The 16777-nt window shown below is 48.8% G+C and overlaps 3 protein-coding genes across 21 annotated transcripts in view; 1 reads left to right on the top strand and 2 right to left on the bottom strand.

Moving 5' to 3' along the window:
* Nucleotides 1-821: 821 nt before the first annotated feature.
* INSL5 (insulin like 5) lies at nt 822-2507 on the top strand. Its single transcript, XM_040611247.1, has 2 exons — nt 822-1024; nt 2256-2507. Exons 1-2 carry the CDS (start codon nt 850-852, stop codon nt 2495-2497), a joined length of 417 nt encoding a protein of 138 aa, XP_040467181.1. The 5' UTR covers nt 822-849; the 3' UTR covers nt 2498-2507.
* Nucleotides 2508-2581: 74 nt separating this feature from the next.
* Nucleotides 2582-5487, bottom strand: DYNLT5 (dynein light chain Tctex-type family member 5). Its single transcript, XM_040611245.1, has 3 exons — nt 5355-5487; nt 5117-5241; nt 2582-4298 (listed from the first exon to the last, which is right to left on the bottom strand). The coding sequence occupies exons 1-3, from the start codon at nt 5389-5391 to the stop codon at nt 4095-4097; spliced, it is 366 nt and encodes a 121-aa protein (XP_040467179.1). The 5' UTR covers nt 5392-5487; the 3' UTR covers nt 2582-4094.
* A 1964-nt stretch (nt 5488-7451) lies between these two features.
* The window catches only part of SGIP1 (SH3GL interacting endocytic adaptor 1), a 63621-nt gene continuing 54295 nt past the window's right edge, over nt 7452-16777 (bottom strand). For 18 of the 19 annotated variants that reach the window (XM_040610386.1, XM_040610387.1, XM_040610397.1 and 15 more), the window contains 7 exons: nt 16427-16538; nt 15851-16006; nt 15038-15170; nt 14543-14745; nt 13894-13958; nt 13132-13296; nt 7452-12397 (listed from right to left, as the gene is read on the bottom strand). In XM_040610386.1, coding sequence (XP_040466320.1) covers nt 12375-12397; nt 13132-13296; nt 13894-13958; nt 14543-14745; nt 15038-15170; nt 15851-16006; nt 16427-16538 — 857 coding nt within the window. In that variant the 3' untranslated portion in view covers nt 7452-12374. Of the gene's footprint in view, nt 12398-13131; nt 13297-13893; nt 13959-14542; nt 14746-15037; nt 15171-15850; nt 16007-16426; nt 16539-16777 lie in introns of those variants that run through there. The other variant, XM_040610396.1, reaches the window with a different exon arrangement.

The following is a 16777-nucleotide window of genomic DNA, read 5'->3' as shown; positions in this document are numbered from 1 at the left end:
GGCAAATACCTGTGGGTGCCGGCTGTCAAATGACTACATCGCTCTGCACAGTTTGTTACAGCGAGTTCACTGTGATCAAAAGCTCTGTGTGCTGCAGGGCTACGTCCTATCACTTAGCACGCTAGGAACCATAGTGGGGTGCCTGCAGGCTTGAATGCCTACATTTGCCATAAGACCCCCTCAGTACCTGAGCTTCTTGTGAGCAACTGTCCAGCACTGGCAGGTTCCTCCAAAGCACCTGCTGTTGCCAGCCTAAGAAAAGGGTGCTTGGCAAGAGAACAAGGCAGGGGTAACGGAGAGGTACACAGCTGCAGATGCCACTGGAAGACATTAACTCCCTTTGAGTTTGGGATTGCTAACAGCAAAAGCCCTTAAACTTAAAAGACTGCAACTTAAAAAGTTGCTTACATAGTGATAAAAGGCACGACTGGGCAACAGGCTGTGGTAGCACAGCCCTGTGGGAAATACGCAGAGACAAAACCCATTATCTACAAATCAGGTAATAAACATCTGTTCATTTTTGCAGAACATACACATTAACAGTATTGATATAAGCCTGTACCCTATAAACATGTTATACTACATGTGTTCCTAGTGTAAAGCGGTTACGTTGTCTTAAGAAGTCTCTGATACCCAACCAAAATCCCAGTGTAAATCCCAAAGCACTTACAACATTACCGGAAACAAGCAATTAACTTGTTTTTAGCAAACATTAAGTCATCCTCAGAATGAGCCGTTACTCAGTGGAGCAGATGCACCGTCTGTATAAACGTGAGGACTTCAGCAGAACTCCCTACCTTGGCCTCGCAGGTCCCATCTGCCCTGCCAACACCCGGCCACAACTGCAACATGAGGAGCACAGTGCTGGCGCTGGCCTCACTCGCTCTCCTGGTTGCGGCAAGGGAAGCAAAAGGTGAAGGGAACACTGTGAAGCTCTGTGGGAGAGACTTTGTCAGAGCCATCGTCTTCACCTGCGGCGGATCTCGGTGGAAAAGGCATTTGACTGATTATCGCTACCTGTTTGGTAAGTACTAATTAATGCCTTACAGGCTTATCACCTCCTGCAAGGTGTGCCTGTCTCCAGAGGGGATCAGGAAAAACCAGATCACCCACAGGCTGTACCTAAGGGCAGAGCTGTGCCCTTGGCTTCTGCTGCTCCCATAAATAAAAAACATTTAGATCAAGATTTTCCAAGACAACCTGAGGAACCAGGAGTGAAGCCCAAGGCTATCGGTGAAGATCTCTATGCCACGGCATTTTAAATGTCAGAGATGAGCTTTGCTGCAGTCAATGCAAGTTTTTTACCATTGTCCTCAGTAGGACACACTGCTTTTCCCACTAGAAACTTTATTACAACTTAAGAATATGATAAAATTAAGTTGAATACATACTCTGCAATTTAAGTATCTTCATGTGGTTTTGTATATGGTTATACAAGCACATTTTCACGAAGTCAGAAAATACAGCCATTATGTGCACTGCTAGAAATTTGTTCTCTGATAGGTTAAAGTAACTAGAAAAAAGGAAATAAATGAGGCAGGTGACAGGAACAGAGGCTTTCTGTACTTTCAAAAAAAGGCAGATGTTACTACATGGAAAATTCTCTTGTACTGGCAGCTTTAAACAAACATAGAGAGTGATGCCTCCTGCAACAGCACACCTGAGAGTCTGTTAAAGGAGAAGAAACCCCCACCACTAAAGTAAGCGAGATAATGACTGTACCTTGATAAACTCCACATGGCAGTGCCCAGTTGCACTGTGGTATTTCACACACACATGAATTACAAGTGTAATTTCAGTGGGAACATCCAGGAACTTTGAAATTGTGGGGTATCTGATGCCTTAACGCAGTACCTGCATTTCAGGAAACCCTACCAGCAGTTCCAGGTTAACCAGGTTAAGTGCTCAAGTGCCACTGATACATCAAATCTGTTTTACCCTTCAAAGCAAATGCATTGGTCTAATACTGATAAGACAACTATTCCCACAAAGAACACTCTTCAATATAAAGCCAAAAATTACTGGGTTTTTAACATGTTAATCACAGAAAGTGGACCTCCCAGATCTATTTTAATACTGCCCTGGTGAGAACTTGGTGATCTGGTGCATCTCGGCTGTTCACATCAGAAACATGGAAAATAATACTTCCAGCTCCCTGGCAGCACACTGGTCTGCCTTTCCAGTAAAGATAAATATTATAAACTACCCATGATTCCATGACTTCTGATTTTTAGCTTCTAATTTTTACATGACAGAGGGTGAAAACCCCCTGCCTTTCTCACCAGAGAACAACATTTATGCTGACTCCTGGAGGTACACAGACCAGAGGCTGGAGACCATCGATGAAGAAATCCACAATGACAAGCCTGAGACAGAGCGAGACCTGCAACGCACCAGGAAAATGTCTATGCTAAAAAAGCGTGAAGTAGCCAAATTGCTTACCACATCCTGCTGCAGCATCGGCTGCAGCAAGAGAGAGATCAGTTCCCTGTGCTAAAATGCAGCAGGCGGTGGTGAGGTTCAACATCACAGCTTTCACATATTAAAATAATCATGACATAAACCACAATTACATCAGTTGTATTCTTTAATTGTAGCTTTATTCTTTGGAGTATGCTAGGGAGTAAAGGCTGAATGTTAAACGTCATAGTGCAAACGGCTGCAATGACAGTTCAGGTTGCTGGCAGGGCCTGGCACACACTTTACTTCTGACAAACACCATTTAACGGGGATGGTTTTAAAATGCTTTTGTTCAGGTTGGGCTGCCTGGATTCCACAAAGCCTTTCCAGCAGTTGAGAGTTAAACTTTTAGTTGTGAGTTTAAATATTTCTTCCCATCTAACTACTGTTCTAGTTTCAGCTTTGCACACAAAATATAATACAATAAGCAAATTATTATACGCTTGTTCTGTTATGAAAGTCCAACAGCAGGTTTCAGCTGTGAGATATGGGTAGCAAAAAGCCTGTCTCCAGAATCAGAATAAAACCACCACGGTGCAGAGAGCTCTGTGCGTTGCATCATGCCGCGAGGCCCCTCTGCCAGACACCCACTGCGCAGGGGAACGGCAACAAATGAGACCCGTGCTTAGTCAGCACAGGCCCCTACACTGGGCAGGCAAACCCCACAGTTTATTTCCTATTCCAGCTGCTTCCAGTAATGTTTTCCCGATGTCTTACCTAGTGAACAGTTGATTTGCACCCAGGGGGACTGGAAATACCCTTCTAAGTTCAGAGGGTTGTACTTCCTCTCTTACCTATAGGCAGGTATCAGCTGAAAACCCCAATTCATTTCTGTTTTGCTAGATTCACGCATCTTCAACAGAAGGGCCCAGACATGTTAGATATATATACTCTAAACGTAATATAATTGGAAAACATTTTTCCCTTGATTTCAAACACTGTGGGACTGAGCTAGTCTTCTCCAAGCAGAACTAGCCACCTTCTCCTGGCCATCTTTGCTGTGCTCAGGGCTTTTCTTGGGGCTCAGGGGCAGCCAGGCCAGCCCTTGGCAAGCAAAGCTCCCAACTCTTGCTCTCTCTGCTGTGCTCCTGCCACAGAGCCCACCCGGGGCATCTCTGGGCCCCACAGGAAGGTTTGAAGGGATCCCTCTGCCCCCCAGGCCCAGCAGGGTAACTTGCAGCACTGAGGTCCCGCAGCTCGACAGGACACAGCACCTGCAACACAGTGTGTGCACAGAGCTGGGGCCATGGGGCCTGGCACCCGCTTAGTTGCCAGCAAATGACATTTAATGGGGATAGTTTTAAAATGCTTTCATTTTACTTTCCACAAATCCCTCTGTGGTTTCTACTTGGGGATCACGCAGTGAGGGTAAAATCAGGGAGAAAAAAAGTATTACAGGAATACCCAGTTCTAAAAGCAGCCAGAACCAGGTGTAAAACAGCATGTCACAGAGTCACCTCCCAGAGACAGCTCTGGGAAATGCAGTTATTACATCCACCACCAAAAGGCTTACAGTAACCACATTTCAAAACAGGTGAAAGTTGCCTTGGTCCTTCACAACCGTTTTCAACAACAGAAACAGGAAGAGTTAGGCTGAATGTTCATTTCTCCTGCTATTAAACTCAACTACATCCTCATTCAAAATAGACAGCATAGACATTTGCAAGAGCAAACAGTGAAGCATTCTTGAACACATACGATGAAAACGTATCGCTCACAGGATCCCAGAGGCACCTGCTTCCAATCTGCATGCTCTGCTCGTTCAGCTGCCCAATATGCGTCACCACAACAATCTTGTACCTTGGTATCATAAGGTCTTTTAACCGCGTTTTAATAACCTGCAAGAGAAAAACAAGTTTTGACACAGGTGGTACAGGGCTTTCGTTTTCTGGGACAAGCACAAGAGTCACAGTACTGAGCCCCTGCAACGATCCTGATGAGAATCTTTGAACTGCAGCACTTGAAACACCTGCTGCAGGCCTCCCCAGACCCGCAGACAGCATGTGTGCTGCTGTGTGGTGGTTTCACAAGAGACCCAGCACTCCCAGCTGCTAAAACCAGGCACACCTTCCTGCTGGACAACTGAAATGCAAGCACAGATGCTAAGTAAGGAGTTACTGTATGTTAATGCCATACTCTCCTCCATGTGTGTTCATAGTTACCTGCAGATTACAGGGGGGAGAGGAAGGGCAGACAGTACTGCTTTTTTAATGCCAGTAAGCTCTTCTGGGCCAAATCAGCTGAACCACTCAAGGGTCACAACAGTTTTTCTCAGCTGCAAGACTGGGTTTAACAGAGAGGGACCTTGCCCAAGCATCACCGTGCACAATTCAGCCACCACCACAACTGACCTGTTTTGAAAAACTCTCATACATATTTAAAGATATGTTTCCAGACTGGCCAACCACAGCATGGAGCATTACTGAACTGTGTGCTCAGCCAGAGCCAAGGCTGCTCAAACAAACCTCATCGTTAATGTGTATAAGCCTGCACCTGCCTCCAAGCAACCCTTGGCACATCTGGGCAGCCTCCTGCAGCATTTGTTTTACACTTTATATGTATATTTGGGGACCTGCCCACACCACTGGCCGCCTCCCTGACACCCCGTCGAGGTGTGAGGACAAAATGGCCGCCCACGCCTCGAGTGCAGCAGTACCTCCGCCATGTCCTCCACCATGTCCCTGCAGCGGGCCGGCTCGTAGGGCTGCTCCCTCAGGTAGCTCCCCACCACGTCCTTCAGGATACCGTCCACTGCTGCCACCGGGAAGCGCTCGGAGGGCCCTGAAGGGCAGGCGGTGAGTTTAAAGTCGGTTTTCTGAGGGAAAACCCACCGCGCTGAAGGGGCTTCGCAGCTCCCCTCGTCCCTCCCCGTAGCGCCCGGCCCTGGGACCTACCCGAGCGGGGGTCGCGGCCAGCGACTGGGCCCTGCATCCCCGCGGCGCCCGGCGTCTCCGCTCCGACGCTGAGGAGAGGCGGGGGCTGGCGGCCAGCGCCGCCCCGCGGCCCCCGGGGCCCGGCTGGGCCGCGCGTTCCCGCCCAGCGCGGGGGGTGCCGCCGCCATGCCCGCCGCTGCCGCGCGGCTGCCGTGGGCGCGGCCCCTCGCAGCCTCCCCGGGTCCTGGGTGTCCCTGTGACTTCCGCGGGTCCCCACAGCCTCCTTGGGACCCCGGGTGTCGTGACAGCCTCCACAGGTCCCCACAGCTCCTTCGGGTCCCCATGGCCTCCACAGGTCCCCACGTGTCCCTATAGCCCACAAAATTCACTGTGAATCTTTATGGACCCCACAGCCACCTGTACAGCCCTGCCATGTCCCCGTGGCTTCCATGGGTCCCCTCAGCCCCCCCAGCCACTCATGTCCCCACAGATCCCATGCATCCCCCCCAGCTCCAGCCATCCCCACGGTCCCTGTGGGTCCCCGCATGTCCCCAGGTGCCAGCTCCGACCTGTCCCCAGCACACAGCGCCAGCAGCAATGACATTTCGGGCCAGGGACATGGCAGCCCCGGTACCTCTGCTCGGCTCCTGTGCGTGCAAGCAAAGCTCACTCAGAAAAAGCAGTGGTTTACATTTTTTGTTTATTTTCAAGGAAAAAAAAGTCACATTTAAATTGCAACTCAATTGGTTATTTAATGTAGTTTTTATGTATAGAATTAATAAACTTTGTCCTGACATGGGGATTTATTTGTTGCAACGTTATGCATGGTAAATAATTGCATATTCAAGATTTTGTGAAATGGGTGACGGGGAGAATGGAGGAGAGACATTTGTAAAAAACGTTATTTACAAAAATGATATCCACATAGTCGTATTCTAATCTATAAGGCAAGTAACATTTAAAATATGTTGTTTTATGATTATCTTCAACAAGTCAATACAACACATTCATATTACCAGTGGTCAAATACAAAGCTTTGCTGCAATAGTCCGTGTGCAACAAACCTGTATGTCTTTTACAGTTTTTTTTTCTCTGAGAACAGTAGGTAAGCAGCAAAGTTTTCATCACAGACTAAGCAGTACCTAGGCCATCGTAGACTAAAGGTATAATATATCTCATTGCACGTTTAGGCAAAAAAGGCCAGCCATTAATTAACTTATTTAACTTAAATCTTAAAAATAGACCTGTGTATCTTAATCCACAAATATTTATAAACATTTTGTACATGAGGGAGATAGAGGGTGACACCTGGGGAAATCCAGTTCACCTCTGGGTTCAGAGGTGTCACGGCGAGGTTCTCCTGCACTCCATGCCCTCCACCCACCAGCCCTTGGCTGCAGGACTCCATTACAACCCGATTCGATTCCCCTCTCAGACCACGACTAATGTCTCCATACCTTTACGCCACCAAAGCAACCCGGTGATTTCATCAACTTCAGAGCGTTTTGGAGTGGAAGACCCCTCCTGCGTGGATTATGAACCCAACAGCAGGATGGCATCTCCGCAGCGATTTGCCCTGCGTCCAGAAAGCGAAAGATTTCTAACGGAGGAATGAGATACTCTGAATGCCTCGCTAAAACCTGGAGCGTTTTATCACATACTGCCTGGCCTGTAGCAAAGTCCTACTTGTGTGCGAACATTTGAACGGTGTCGCCACGCTAATGCTTGTGATGTTAAGAACAACTTTCAGCAGCATAATCTGCAGTCCCTCCCAAAAGTGATGGGTGAGGTCGTGCCAGGAGGTGGGGGGTATTGCTGCAGATCTTTTTCTAGCTTTGCAGTGAAACAAGAATTAAAATACTGATGACCATAAAAACTCCCTGGCTCTGCAAGAATTACTTTCCTTGGGAAACTGAAAAAGAAGAAAAGAAGAATTCTGACTATGAAATGAAATCTTTGAGACAGTAATTTCTTACCAGGAAAGTACAATGTGATGACGTTACGTATTTTGGTCCCGGTAAGCTTCAAAATTAAGTTTTATAACTAAGGCATTTTCACATAAAACCAAAAAAAGGGTAGGGAAAAAAAATCACTCCATATTCAGTGTATGCTTTCTCAAGTAGATGTTGGGTGTTTGGATAACAGACTCGGGGGCTGGATTTCCAATAAAAAAAGGTGAAGTGTGGCAGGATTCTTCTGCAACGCAGAACTGCTGTCGGTGCCCAGTGGGGGCATGGGAACTGCGCTGCTGCAGAAAGAGATGGGGAACGGAGGGAGAGGTCTAAGGAGGGCTGAATGTTTTTAGTAGAAGATGTTTGATTCTTTCTTAGGTCATTTAAAATATATATCACCATTTCATTGCAGTCCAGCCATTTAAAAATGCTTCTGCTGGGAGAAAGTGAAGCGGTGATTCTTTATGTGATGCTCATGCTGCAGGGATCTCAGACAGAAGCACGGAAAGGCTTGCACGGTGGCTGCTGGGGTATGGCTGCGGTTCAACAGAACGCCATCGCTGGATGGTTTGAGTCAGATGGAATTAGGTAAACGAACGCAAATGCGACTTGCGGTGCCGTGGGCAGCACATCAAGGTCTCAGCAGGGACCTCAGCAGGAAAATAATCACCTGTGCAAGAGCTGAACAGTTTTTACGACTGGGAACTAAACAACTGCCCTGTGTCTCTGTGATCACATTAAAAGGAGAAGGCAGACAGGTCTCACCTGCAGGCGTGGGTGCCTTCAAAATGGTAAGTTTAAGCAGCATATTTCTCCGGTGTTCCTCATGCAGCCCAAACCCTGGGCTCTGCTGTGAGAGATACCCTGACAGCATCCTGCAGCGAGGCTGCAATGGTGCCTGCAGCCTGCCCAGGAAACTGCCTTCCCTCCCCATCCCCTCCCTGCCTGGCCAAAACAGGATGTCATTTGAACATGAACTTTTTTCCCCACCTATGTTTTAAAAAACCTCCGCTAGATAAAACCTGAAAAGGCATAGTGAAGACAAAATTAATTTAACTGAAATACTGAATAACAGCACGAACATCTTGAAGTCCAGCCTGTGTCGGGAGGAGCGCGCAGTTGTGTAACTTCCTCAGTGCAAGATTCCATGTGACAAAGCTTTTGTGAGTGAAGCCGCACATGTACGCATGCAGAACTCACACCAGCTGGGCAGGAATAGGAGTTTAATGGACAGTGGCCTTACAGCAAAAATAAGCTTTTTAACAGGAGAGTGATATTTAAGAACAAATGCAAATGCCAAATGAAAAGCTTATTACTTGTCTGTCATACTAGGGAGCAATTTCATAGTTTTGAAGAAATATTGTTAAAGTAGAAAATTGGTCTGAAATATCTCCTGTGAGGAGCAGTGTTAGTTGGCTGAGAATCATGAATATTTGCAACAAACAGAAAAAAGTTGCAAAAAAAAAAAAAAAAAAAAAAAAAAAAAAAAAGACTAGTTCCTGCTCCTAACATCTAAAGACCCAAGTCTGCAGGTGTCCACGGGGAGAAACACTCCTGCTCCTTCAGCCGGCACTGTCACCCTGCAGGCATGGGCTGCTGGCTGCTACCAGGGACCCCAGAGGAAAATCCCTGAGGGCAGACGTGGCTGAGGACATGGTCTAAAGGGAAAGGTCCACAGAAGTAACCAAGCTAAAGCCTTTTTGTGCATGCATCACACCTATTTACTATTTGAATGCCTCCTTTAGCTATCCTTTTTTTTTACTCATAGTGCTGCTGAGTTAAGGGGTGCCAGTGCTGGGCAGTGCTGGAGGGCTGAGCCGCCTTTTCAGCCTCAGCCTGACTTGGCCAAAGACCTGCTGGACCACGTGCTCAGAAACAGAGCACTGATGCTTAGGTCTAGAAATGCAGGTGACTTACAGCCTTTCCAACCGTCTGCTGACATAGCTGCTCTCTGCTAGCGGGTAGGGAGTACCAAACAGCGTCATTCCCTGAAGATAGTTTTTCCTAAAAGGAGTTGAAGCCTGCAGAGCTTGAGTGCCCTACATGCCACAGGTAGCGCATCCCCTGTGGCCTCTCTGCAGCCCGGGGCTCTCGCCACTACTACAGAAGCTGGAATCGGGAATAAACATCCCTATATTTACCCCTATTTGGTGCTCTCCGTTTAAGTCTGATATGTCCCAAGCTGCTGCCCATATTCTGTTTTCTGCTGACATCTTCTCAAACCCAGGCAGAAAAACGACCAGGCTCCTGCACTTCAGACTTAGAAACACAACTGGTCTGTTCCCCCTTCCCACGCAGGGTAGCGGTGGGGTGCCGCGCTCATACGGCATGTGAGGTGAACACCTGACACAATAAGCATCCCTGGGGCACTCTGCCGCTCTGCCTCCCTGCTCAGATGTCAGCAGGGCAGGAAAACTAAACCATTGACACAAAGCAGCATCTCCTCACAAAGGTCATGCTGGGAGGGAAAGGGGAGACACGCAGTTCAACGTTCCTGAGCAAACGCCTAACAAACTAAAACACTATGCAAGAGATTGGCAAAAGCGGTATGCACAAAGCCTGTCCCAAACCGCCGGTTTTGGTCCTGGTGTCACGGGCTGGGAATAGCTGGATTTTGTCACCTGCGGGTGGCTGGAGGAGGACTGTGTCCCCACGGGGCTGCAAGTGTGCCGGCACACTGAACTCAGGTCTGCCTGCCACTTTGCCCCAGAAAGGGTTCAGGACTTTCTCATCTCTACACAGGCCACAGGGCCTGCATCCCAGCGCCACCACGCACCCGGAGAAAGGGACCTCCGTTTTGCGGGACAGCACAAATGGGACAAGCTTGGGAGCTTTGGGTTATGGGTTTTTTAGTTTAAAAAGCATTTAAAAACCCAATGCTAATGTAAACACCTTGTCTTTCAAATGAAATATAAAGTAAAATATCTATGTTCTGGTAATATTTACATTATAAAATCCTTATTTTCAGGACTATGACATAGATCTCTCTCGGAAGATTGAGTTTATAACAATTGTACACAGCATGAACCAATTATGCAAAAACTGATTCTTAGATTTTGCCCTATATTCCTATGTCAGAAAGGGGTAGGTTACACAGTTTATACATATTTCCATTTCAGGGAAAAAATTATTAACAGAGTTGAACACTCTATCCAAGAGTACTGGCAAGCATACTTTCAAAAACTGCAAAGATGTATGAAGTTGCATAACTGAATTGTGCTTTATCTTCTGTGTTGATACCTTTTGTGAGCATGCACACAACTCAACCACCCTATTATACATATCTCAGTCTGGGAGTCATCTCAGAACTGAAATGTCTCCAGATTTTCTTTTAACATGAGCATGGATTTCTGTTTTACTTGCATCACTCCGAACTGCTGTGTGAGCAAGCACTTCCCAACATGCACAGCCTTAGGTTTTCCAATGCAAATGTGCAAGCCTAATCCTGGCAACTTTTGCAACTGTAAAATTAGCACTATTTGTCACCTTGCACATTTCTAAAGTCTCCAGCACCCCATTCAGTGGGTGCTCCTATGCTTCTATGTGCATCTGAACAGCAACTACATTTAATTTCAAAGAGATTCCTTTTTTTTTCCCCCCGTATCACCAAATTTTTCCATTCAAACAAGCTCTCCATCCTGGCAGACACTGCGCTATTCATGCCATGAACGCTATCACCACATTGCCAGCAGTAGGCTGAGACCAACATCAACTGGATATCAAACTAAACTGCATGGGCGATGCACAGAGATGAGCAGCACACAGTGTGGGAGCCTGGCTCCAAACCTGTGTCAGCTCAGGGAAAGCACAAAGGGACAATTTTTCCCTCACAGCCTCCAGTTTAGCTGTTCTGCGTGTTTTCCCACCTCTATGCGATAGCGGCTCCTGGTGCTGGCGAGGCAGGCTGCTGCTCTGCGGGCTTCTGGCAGCCCCCTGCACTGCCTCTGCGCCCCTGGCCCCAGCCCTGGCCCCAGCAGCTGCTGGGTGGCCCACCAAGGGTCAGGCTTGGGCCACGTTTGCTTTCCAGTGTTGGCACATCTATGCTTTCCTGACTAAAATGGGAAGGTGGGGTGGGGGCTGCATGTCCTTACAGCATTTTCCAGACCCATGGCGCTTTCAAAAATGGGGGAAAAAAACCAGAAAAAGCAAGCAAAGGAACATAGAAACACAACTGAAAACCTGGAGACTACTCGGAAAAATACATCCTTAAAAACAGCAATAACATTTCCGGACAGTGCTGTAAGTCCAGTTTACTACCCAGCCTCTTTGCTTGCTCACTTCCCTATATGCATCTCTGCAAAACGTAAAGACACAGGGCAGAGAGAAGCACTCGCCGCCTGTGCACATGCTGCTGGGGCTCCTGATGGATAACCTGCGGCTGTAGGAGAACACGGGCATGTTCACGGAGGATTCCTGTAATGGAAATTTGAAGGAAATACTCTTTGTAGAAGTGACGTTTTCTGCCTTTTGCTGGGATACTGTATTTGGAATCTCCACATTAAAAAGCAATATTTTTCTGGAGTTAAACCAGCTAAACCTGAAGACAGAGCTTTTTATTCATCACTGTGAGACATACTAAGGACTGAAGAAAAAGTAAATCAGCATGTCGGTTCTACTTAATTCTCTTTTTATGAGGCACCCCCTTCATAACAGCTATCAGTATTGTATTTAAATCGTATATATTGACAAAATGTAATCTACCTCTGTAAGCATTGTGCCATTCAACAGTACTACTATTAAATTTACATACCACAGTTTAAATTACATCCATTTCATGAATGGTAGAATGCTAAAACTCAAGTGTCTAACTGCCAAAATACAGCCTTACTGGAATGAGTACAATTTACAAATACAATAATTACATTTTAAAACCATTAACAATGTTACATCTAGAAGTAAATACTGTAGGACTGGTCAAGACGGTGTTTTCCAAGGAAAAAAATGCTGAAAGTTGTTGACACTTCCAACAGAAATGTCCCGAGTGCAGGATTTAGTTCATTTTCCTTAAACTGTAATTAAAACCCGTTCCACGCACAGCAGTCCTTGGGTATTTTCCATATTATTTTCCATAGACTTGCATAAGCTTCCATCAGTTATCAGCCAAGTATTTACCTAGAAATGGGATCAGAAATCAGCTGCGGGGCGGGAGCAGCCCCGGTTCCCAGGGGATGGCTGCCCGCCTCCACCGGCCCCACACCTGAGCTGCACACGGCAAAATACCCGTCTTTCTAGGCAGCAATGGGGCAAAAGGAAAAATCCTGGCATTTCTCAGCAGCAATGGGGCAAAAGGAAAAATCCTGGCATTTCCCAGCAGCAATGGGGCAAAAGGAAAAATCCTGGCATTTCTCAGCAGCAATGGGGCAAAAGGAAAAATCCTGGCATTTCTCAGCAGCAATGGGGCAAAAGGAAAAATCCTGGCATTTCCCAGCAGCAATGGGGCAAAAGGAAAAATCCTGGCATTTCTCAGCAGCAATGGGGCAAAAGGAAAAATCCTGGCATTTCTCAGCAGCAATGGGGCAAAAGGAAAAATACTGGCATTTCCCAGCAGCAATGGGGCAAAAGCTCCTCCTGGAGATCCCCAGACCTTGCCTTCCATGCAGGACCCACAAGCAGAAAAGAGCACATGAAATTCAAGGCTCTCGTAAGGGACCGAAGGATTTGTTTCATGCAAGGGAGCTTGTGCCCTTCTGCCACTGCCAGCCCCGTCACACCGTGCTGCGGCAGGACCTCTGAGCTTGAACAGTCAACAAATGCACAGCAAGGGCAGTCCCAGGAGTGCCAGCTCAGCCAGAGGGGACCATCAGGGACACTGCCATCCCAAGAGGAGCTTCTGGCAAGGCACCTACCTGCCGCAAACCTCTTCTTGATGAGGGAGAAGCGGTAGCCAGCGCCGACGAGCTCAATGTCGCAGCTGGACAGCGTGCTCCCCTCGCTGGTGAACTGCACGGCCAGGGGGGCCGGGGTGCTGGGCCCCTCCGAGAGCTGGAATCGGGCCAGCAGAGACCCCACACCTGCAATGCCAAAGTCCCACACGAGACCCTTTAGAAGCCCGGAGAGGCACACCGCTCATCCCAGGGCCAGATTTGCCAGCGAAGGCAACAAGATGCCCAACGCGCTGCAAGTGAAGCCCACTCCCACAGCTATACCTGACCGAGCAGCACCCCCGGGGTGGACACAGAGGCAAACCTCCTCGTCCTCCCAGCAGATTTTAATTTTTCAGACACCCCAGCAATACGAAGCGGCTGAGCTGCATGGGTTACATGTGGAGAAGCGACCTGCTAGAGGCCGTAGTGCCCCTGGACAGGGACACAATGCGGGGCCTCAGCCTTCAAACGCAGAGAGTCAATGGAGCAAAAGACTTGGCAAACAACCACATCCAAAGCTGGTGTGTCAATACCCTTCCATCACGCCAAAATGGTTGGCAAAACAGTACCAGTGGCATGTAGCCCTGCTTCTCACAGCTCTTTGCTCCTAGCTTTAAATAGCATCCTGCTCCGGCAAGCGCCGGCAGGAATCTGTGTGTCTGGGCTTGTATGCAGGCATGATAAACGGGTCACTGTCTGATTTTAAGTATTCAGAGTTAACGACATGCACATTTGCAGGATTACCTCCATTTTCTGACTTCTGAGAGATATCAGGGATCTTCCACAATACCCTTTGCTGTTCAGCATTCCTAAAAACACATGAAGAAGAGCATTTCTGTAGAAAACAAGAAATCACAAAGGAATCATTTGAATTTCGCTAAAGGCTGTGTGGGCTGGGGAAGCAGCTCTGGTGCCACTCCCCAGAGCTGCGATTTGGGGAGCCTGGCTTTGGGTTTGACCCCAGCAGGACAACCCCGCTCCTGCACTGCCGGTGAGCGACGGGCGAGAGGCGGTGAGGCCATGCTGTGCCCTGCTGCCCCACTGCAAATGTGCATGCCTGTGCCTGTGGCAGCGACAGCTGCGCATCCCTCTGAGCCCCAGGTAAAAGCAGGCCAAAAACGAAATAAGGGTTGTTATTCGGCCACCTGCACGCACATGTTCAGCTCTGACTGTTTGCTCGTGGGAATGGCAAGAAAAAAACATCAGAGCGGGGCTGCGTGCTTCCTCCTGCAAAAGGAAGGCAGGCTTGGGAGCCAGCGTGCCCCCAGCTCCCACCAGCAGGCACCTCGGGAGCATGCCCCTGCTCCTGCAGCCAGCAGGCAGGGTGGCTGTTGTAGGCAGGGACATGGCAGAAGATAGCAAAGGAGCTCTTTACCAGGTGAGCAATTCCTACCAGACAGCAGGAGGAAGCACAGCTTGAAGTTTGGTTACTCCTCCGTCGACGGGGACAAGGAACTGGACGTTGTTTAGAGCTACCGGTGTGGTCATTGCCTCTGTATTGTATTTGTAGTCGATGCGGAGGTCAGTGCTTGCAGGGTCACACCGCCAGCTCACTGCAAGGTTTAATGGAGTAGACTGAATACCCTGGGCAGATACCTTCCAAAATGACAGAAAAAACATTTAGTTTCCAAAGGGGTGAAGGGAGAAATCCCATTTTACAGATGTGGTAATTGCATTTGGTTTCAGAGGAGGCAATGCCTTGTATTCTCATAGAAAGTTTGTACTGGGCTCAAAATCAGGCAAGCTAGTGACATACAGAAGGGACTAGCGGGATAGCATGCCCCCACCTCATGTTATCTCCACTCTGCACTAGGGAAATACCATCTTTTACATCTATAAGTTAAGCACACAGTTTTGGCACGGTTTTATCACACAATAAAACCCCTACCTGGTATTTGAGCATATCCACATTGTAATAGGTGGCCTGTGGTTTCTGTTCCGATACCTTCTTTAGGTGAGTCATCAGATTTGGCATGTTGACCCAGAACTCCTTCGTGTTGGCATCACTCTGTACATTGTCACTGCACAGGGGGAGAATTAACCCTTCACGTGAGCTGCCTCGGCAGAAGAAAGCTTTTCTACAACGCATGCAGGACAGCAGTGCTGGCTGCCAGCTGAGTCTGCATTTAATCCCACATTTAGAGAAATCATAGAACTGTTTAGGTCGGAGAAGATCATTGAGTCCAACCGTTAACCCTGGGCAGCCAAGCCCACCGCTAACCCATGTCCCTAAGTGCCACCTTTTGAACACCTCCAGGGATGGGGACTCCATCACTGCCCTGGGCAGCCTGCTCCAGGGCTTGACAAACCTTTCCATGAAGAAGTTTTTCCTAATATACAATTTAAACCTCCCCTGGTGCCTCCTGCCCACACATCTCTGGCTTGTCCTTGGATACCTCTGGGGAGGCACAGCAGGTACAACCTGTAGGTCATCTCGTTTTGCAAACAGGAGGTCTAATGAGCAGAGCGAGGCACAAAACAAGCAAACCCCATCACAGACCTTGCTCCTCTCTGCTGATGCCTGGCAAAGGGGCTGCTCTCAGAGGGAGTACTTCAGCAAATATTTAAGGGCTTGAGAGTTTCCTTCCCCAGATCAGGACAGGCTTCCAAGGAAGATACTTCGGGCCATGTGCTTTTGCAAAGCACCCAACTTTTCTGGAAACCTGCCTTCCTTTGGGATGCTGGTGAGGCAGGGGCTTACCAGCAGAGGAGCTGGGGGTTTGGCAGGACGTGCTCCAGCCTGTTGTAGTTCAGCACACGGAAGGTGAGCACGGCTGGAGCAGGGTTGTTGGCAAAGTGTCGGGTGATGCCCGCTGGGAACGACAGCACCATCTCCCCTGTGATCTTCACGATACACCTAAAGCGCCAAACACAAAGCCCAAGGGGGGAAGAAAAACAGGGGGGCTCAAAATGCAGCAGGAGGGGAGGGCTCGCACCAGGGACAGTGTGGTGACAGCTCCCCGCCTCCCACCCGCTGCACTAGGGAAACGAGCCTCTTGTGGTCCTAAACCAGAGAAAGCTGAGACTGCAGCAAAGGATGGCAGCCTGCTAGGGAAGGGGACTGATGCTCGTGGGGATGTCCCAGGAGCATCCTGACCCTGGACACCACCTGGTGCAGTGCACTGACATCCCAGCACGCACGTGCTGAGCCCAGAGCACCTCCTGTCCTCCCTCCCCACCCCTCAAGATGCTCGCCAAAGCCTTGCCAGCACCCCATACCTGTCCCAACCCCAGGACCCCCCTTATCGACACTCAGACCCTGTTGGTCAGCACCTACTTGTTCGGGTCGGCCCCTTTGAAATACGCGTTGACAGTTTCAGTGAAGGCGGCGGCAACGGGCAGGGTGTCCTGTGCCCCCATGGTGAGGGGGCTGGGTCCCCGCGAGGAGCCTGCAACAGAGCAAAACCCTCCACTTCTTACGTGCAGAGAGAAACAGCACCAGTCCCCCGCCAGGGCTGGGGCAAGAGGGTGCTCACCCAGAGCCCCCGCCTAGCTTTATGGGCAAATAGTAAGAAAAAGTCCCCCAGGCTTTGATCGAGGCTTTAAAAAAATTCTTTCCCCCACCCCGCAAAAGCAAGCAAAGAAAACAATGAAGGAGCCCCGGCCATGAGCAGCATGCGGGGCAGCG

Source organism: Falco naumanni, chromosome 11 (genome assembly GCF_017639655.2).
Source record: "Falco naumanni isolate bFalNau1 chromosome 11, bFalNau1.pat, whole genome shotgun sequence".
NCBI lineage: Eukaryota > Metazoa > Chordata > Aves > Falconiformes > Falconidae > Falco > Falco naumanni.
The sequence above is the reverse complement of the archived record's forward strand: the minus strand, read 5'-3'. Positions and strand labels throughout refer to the sequence as shown.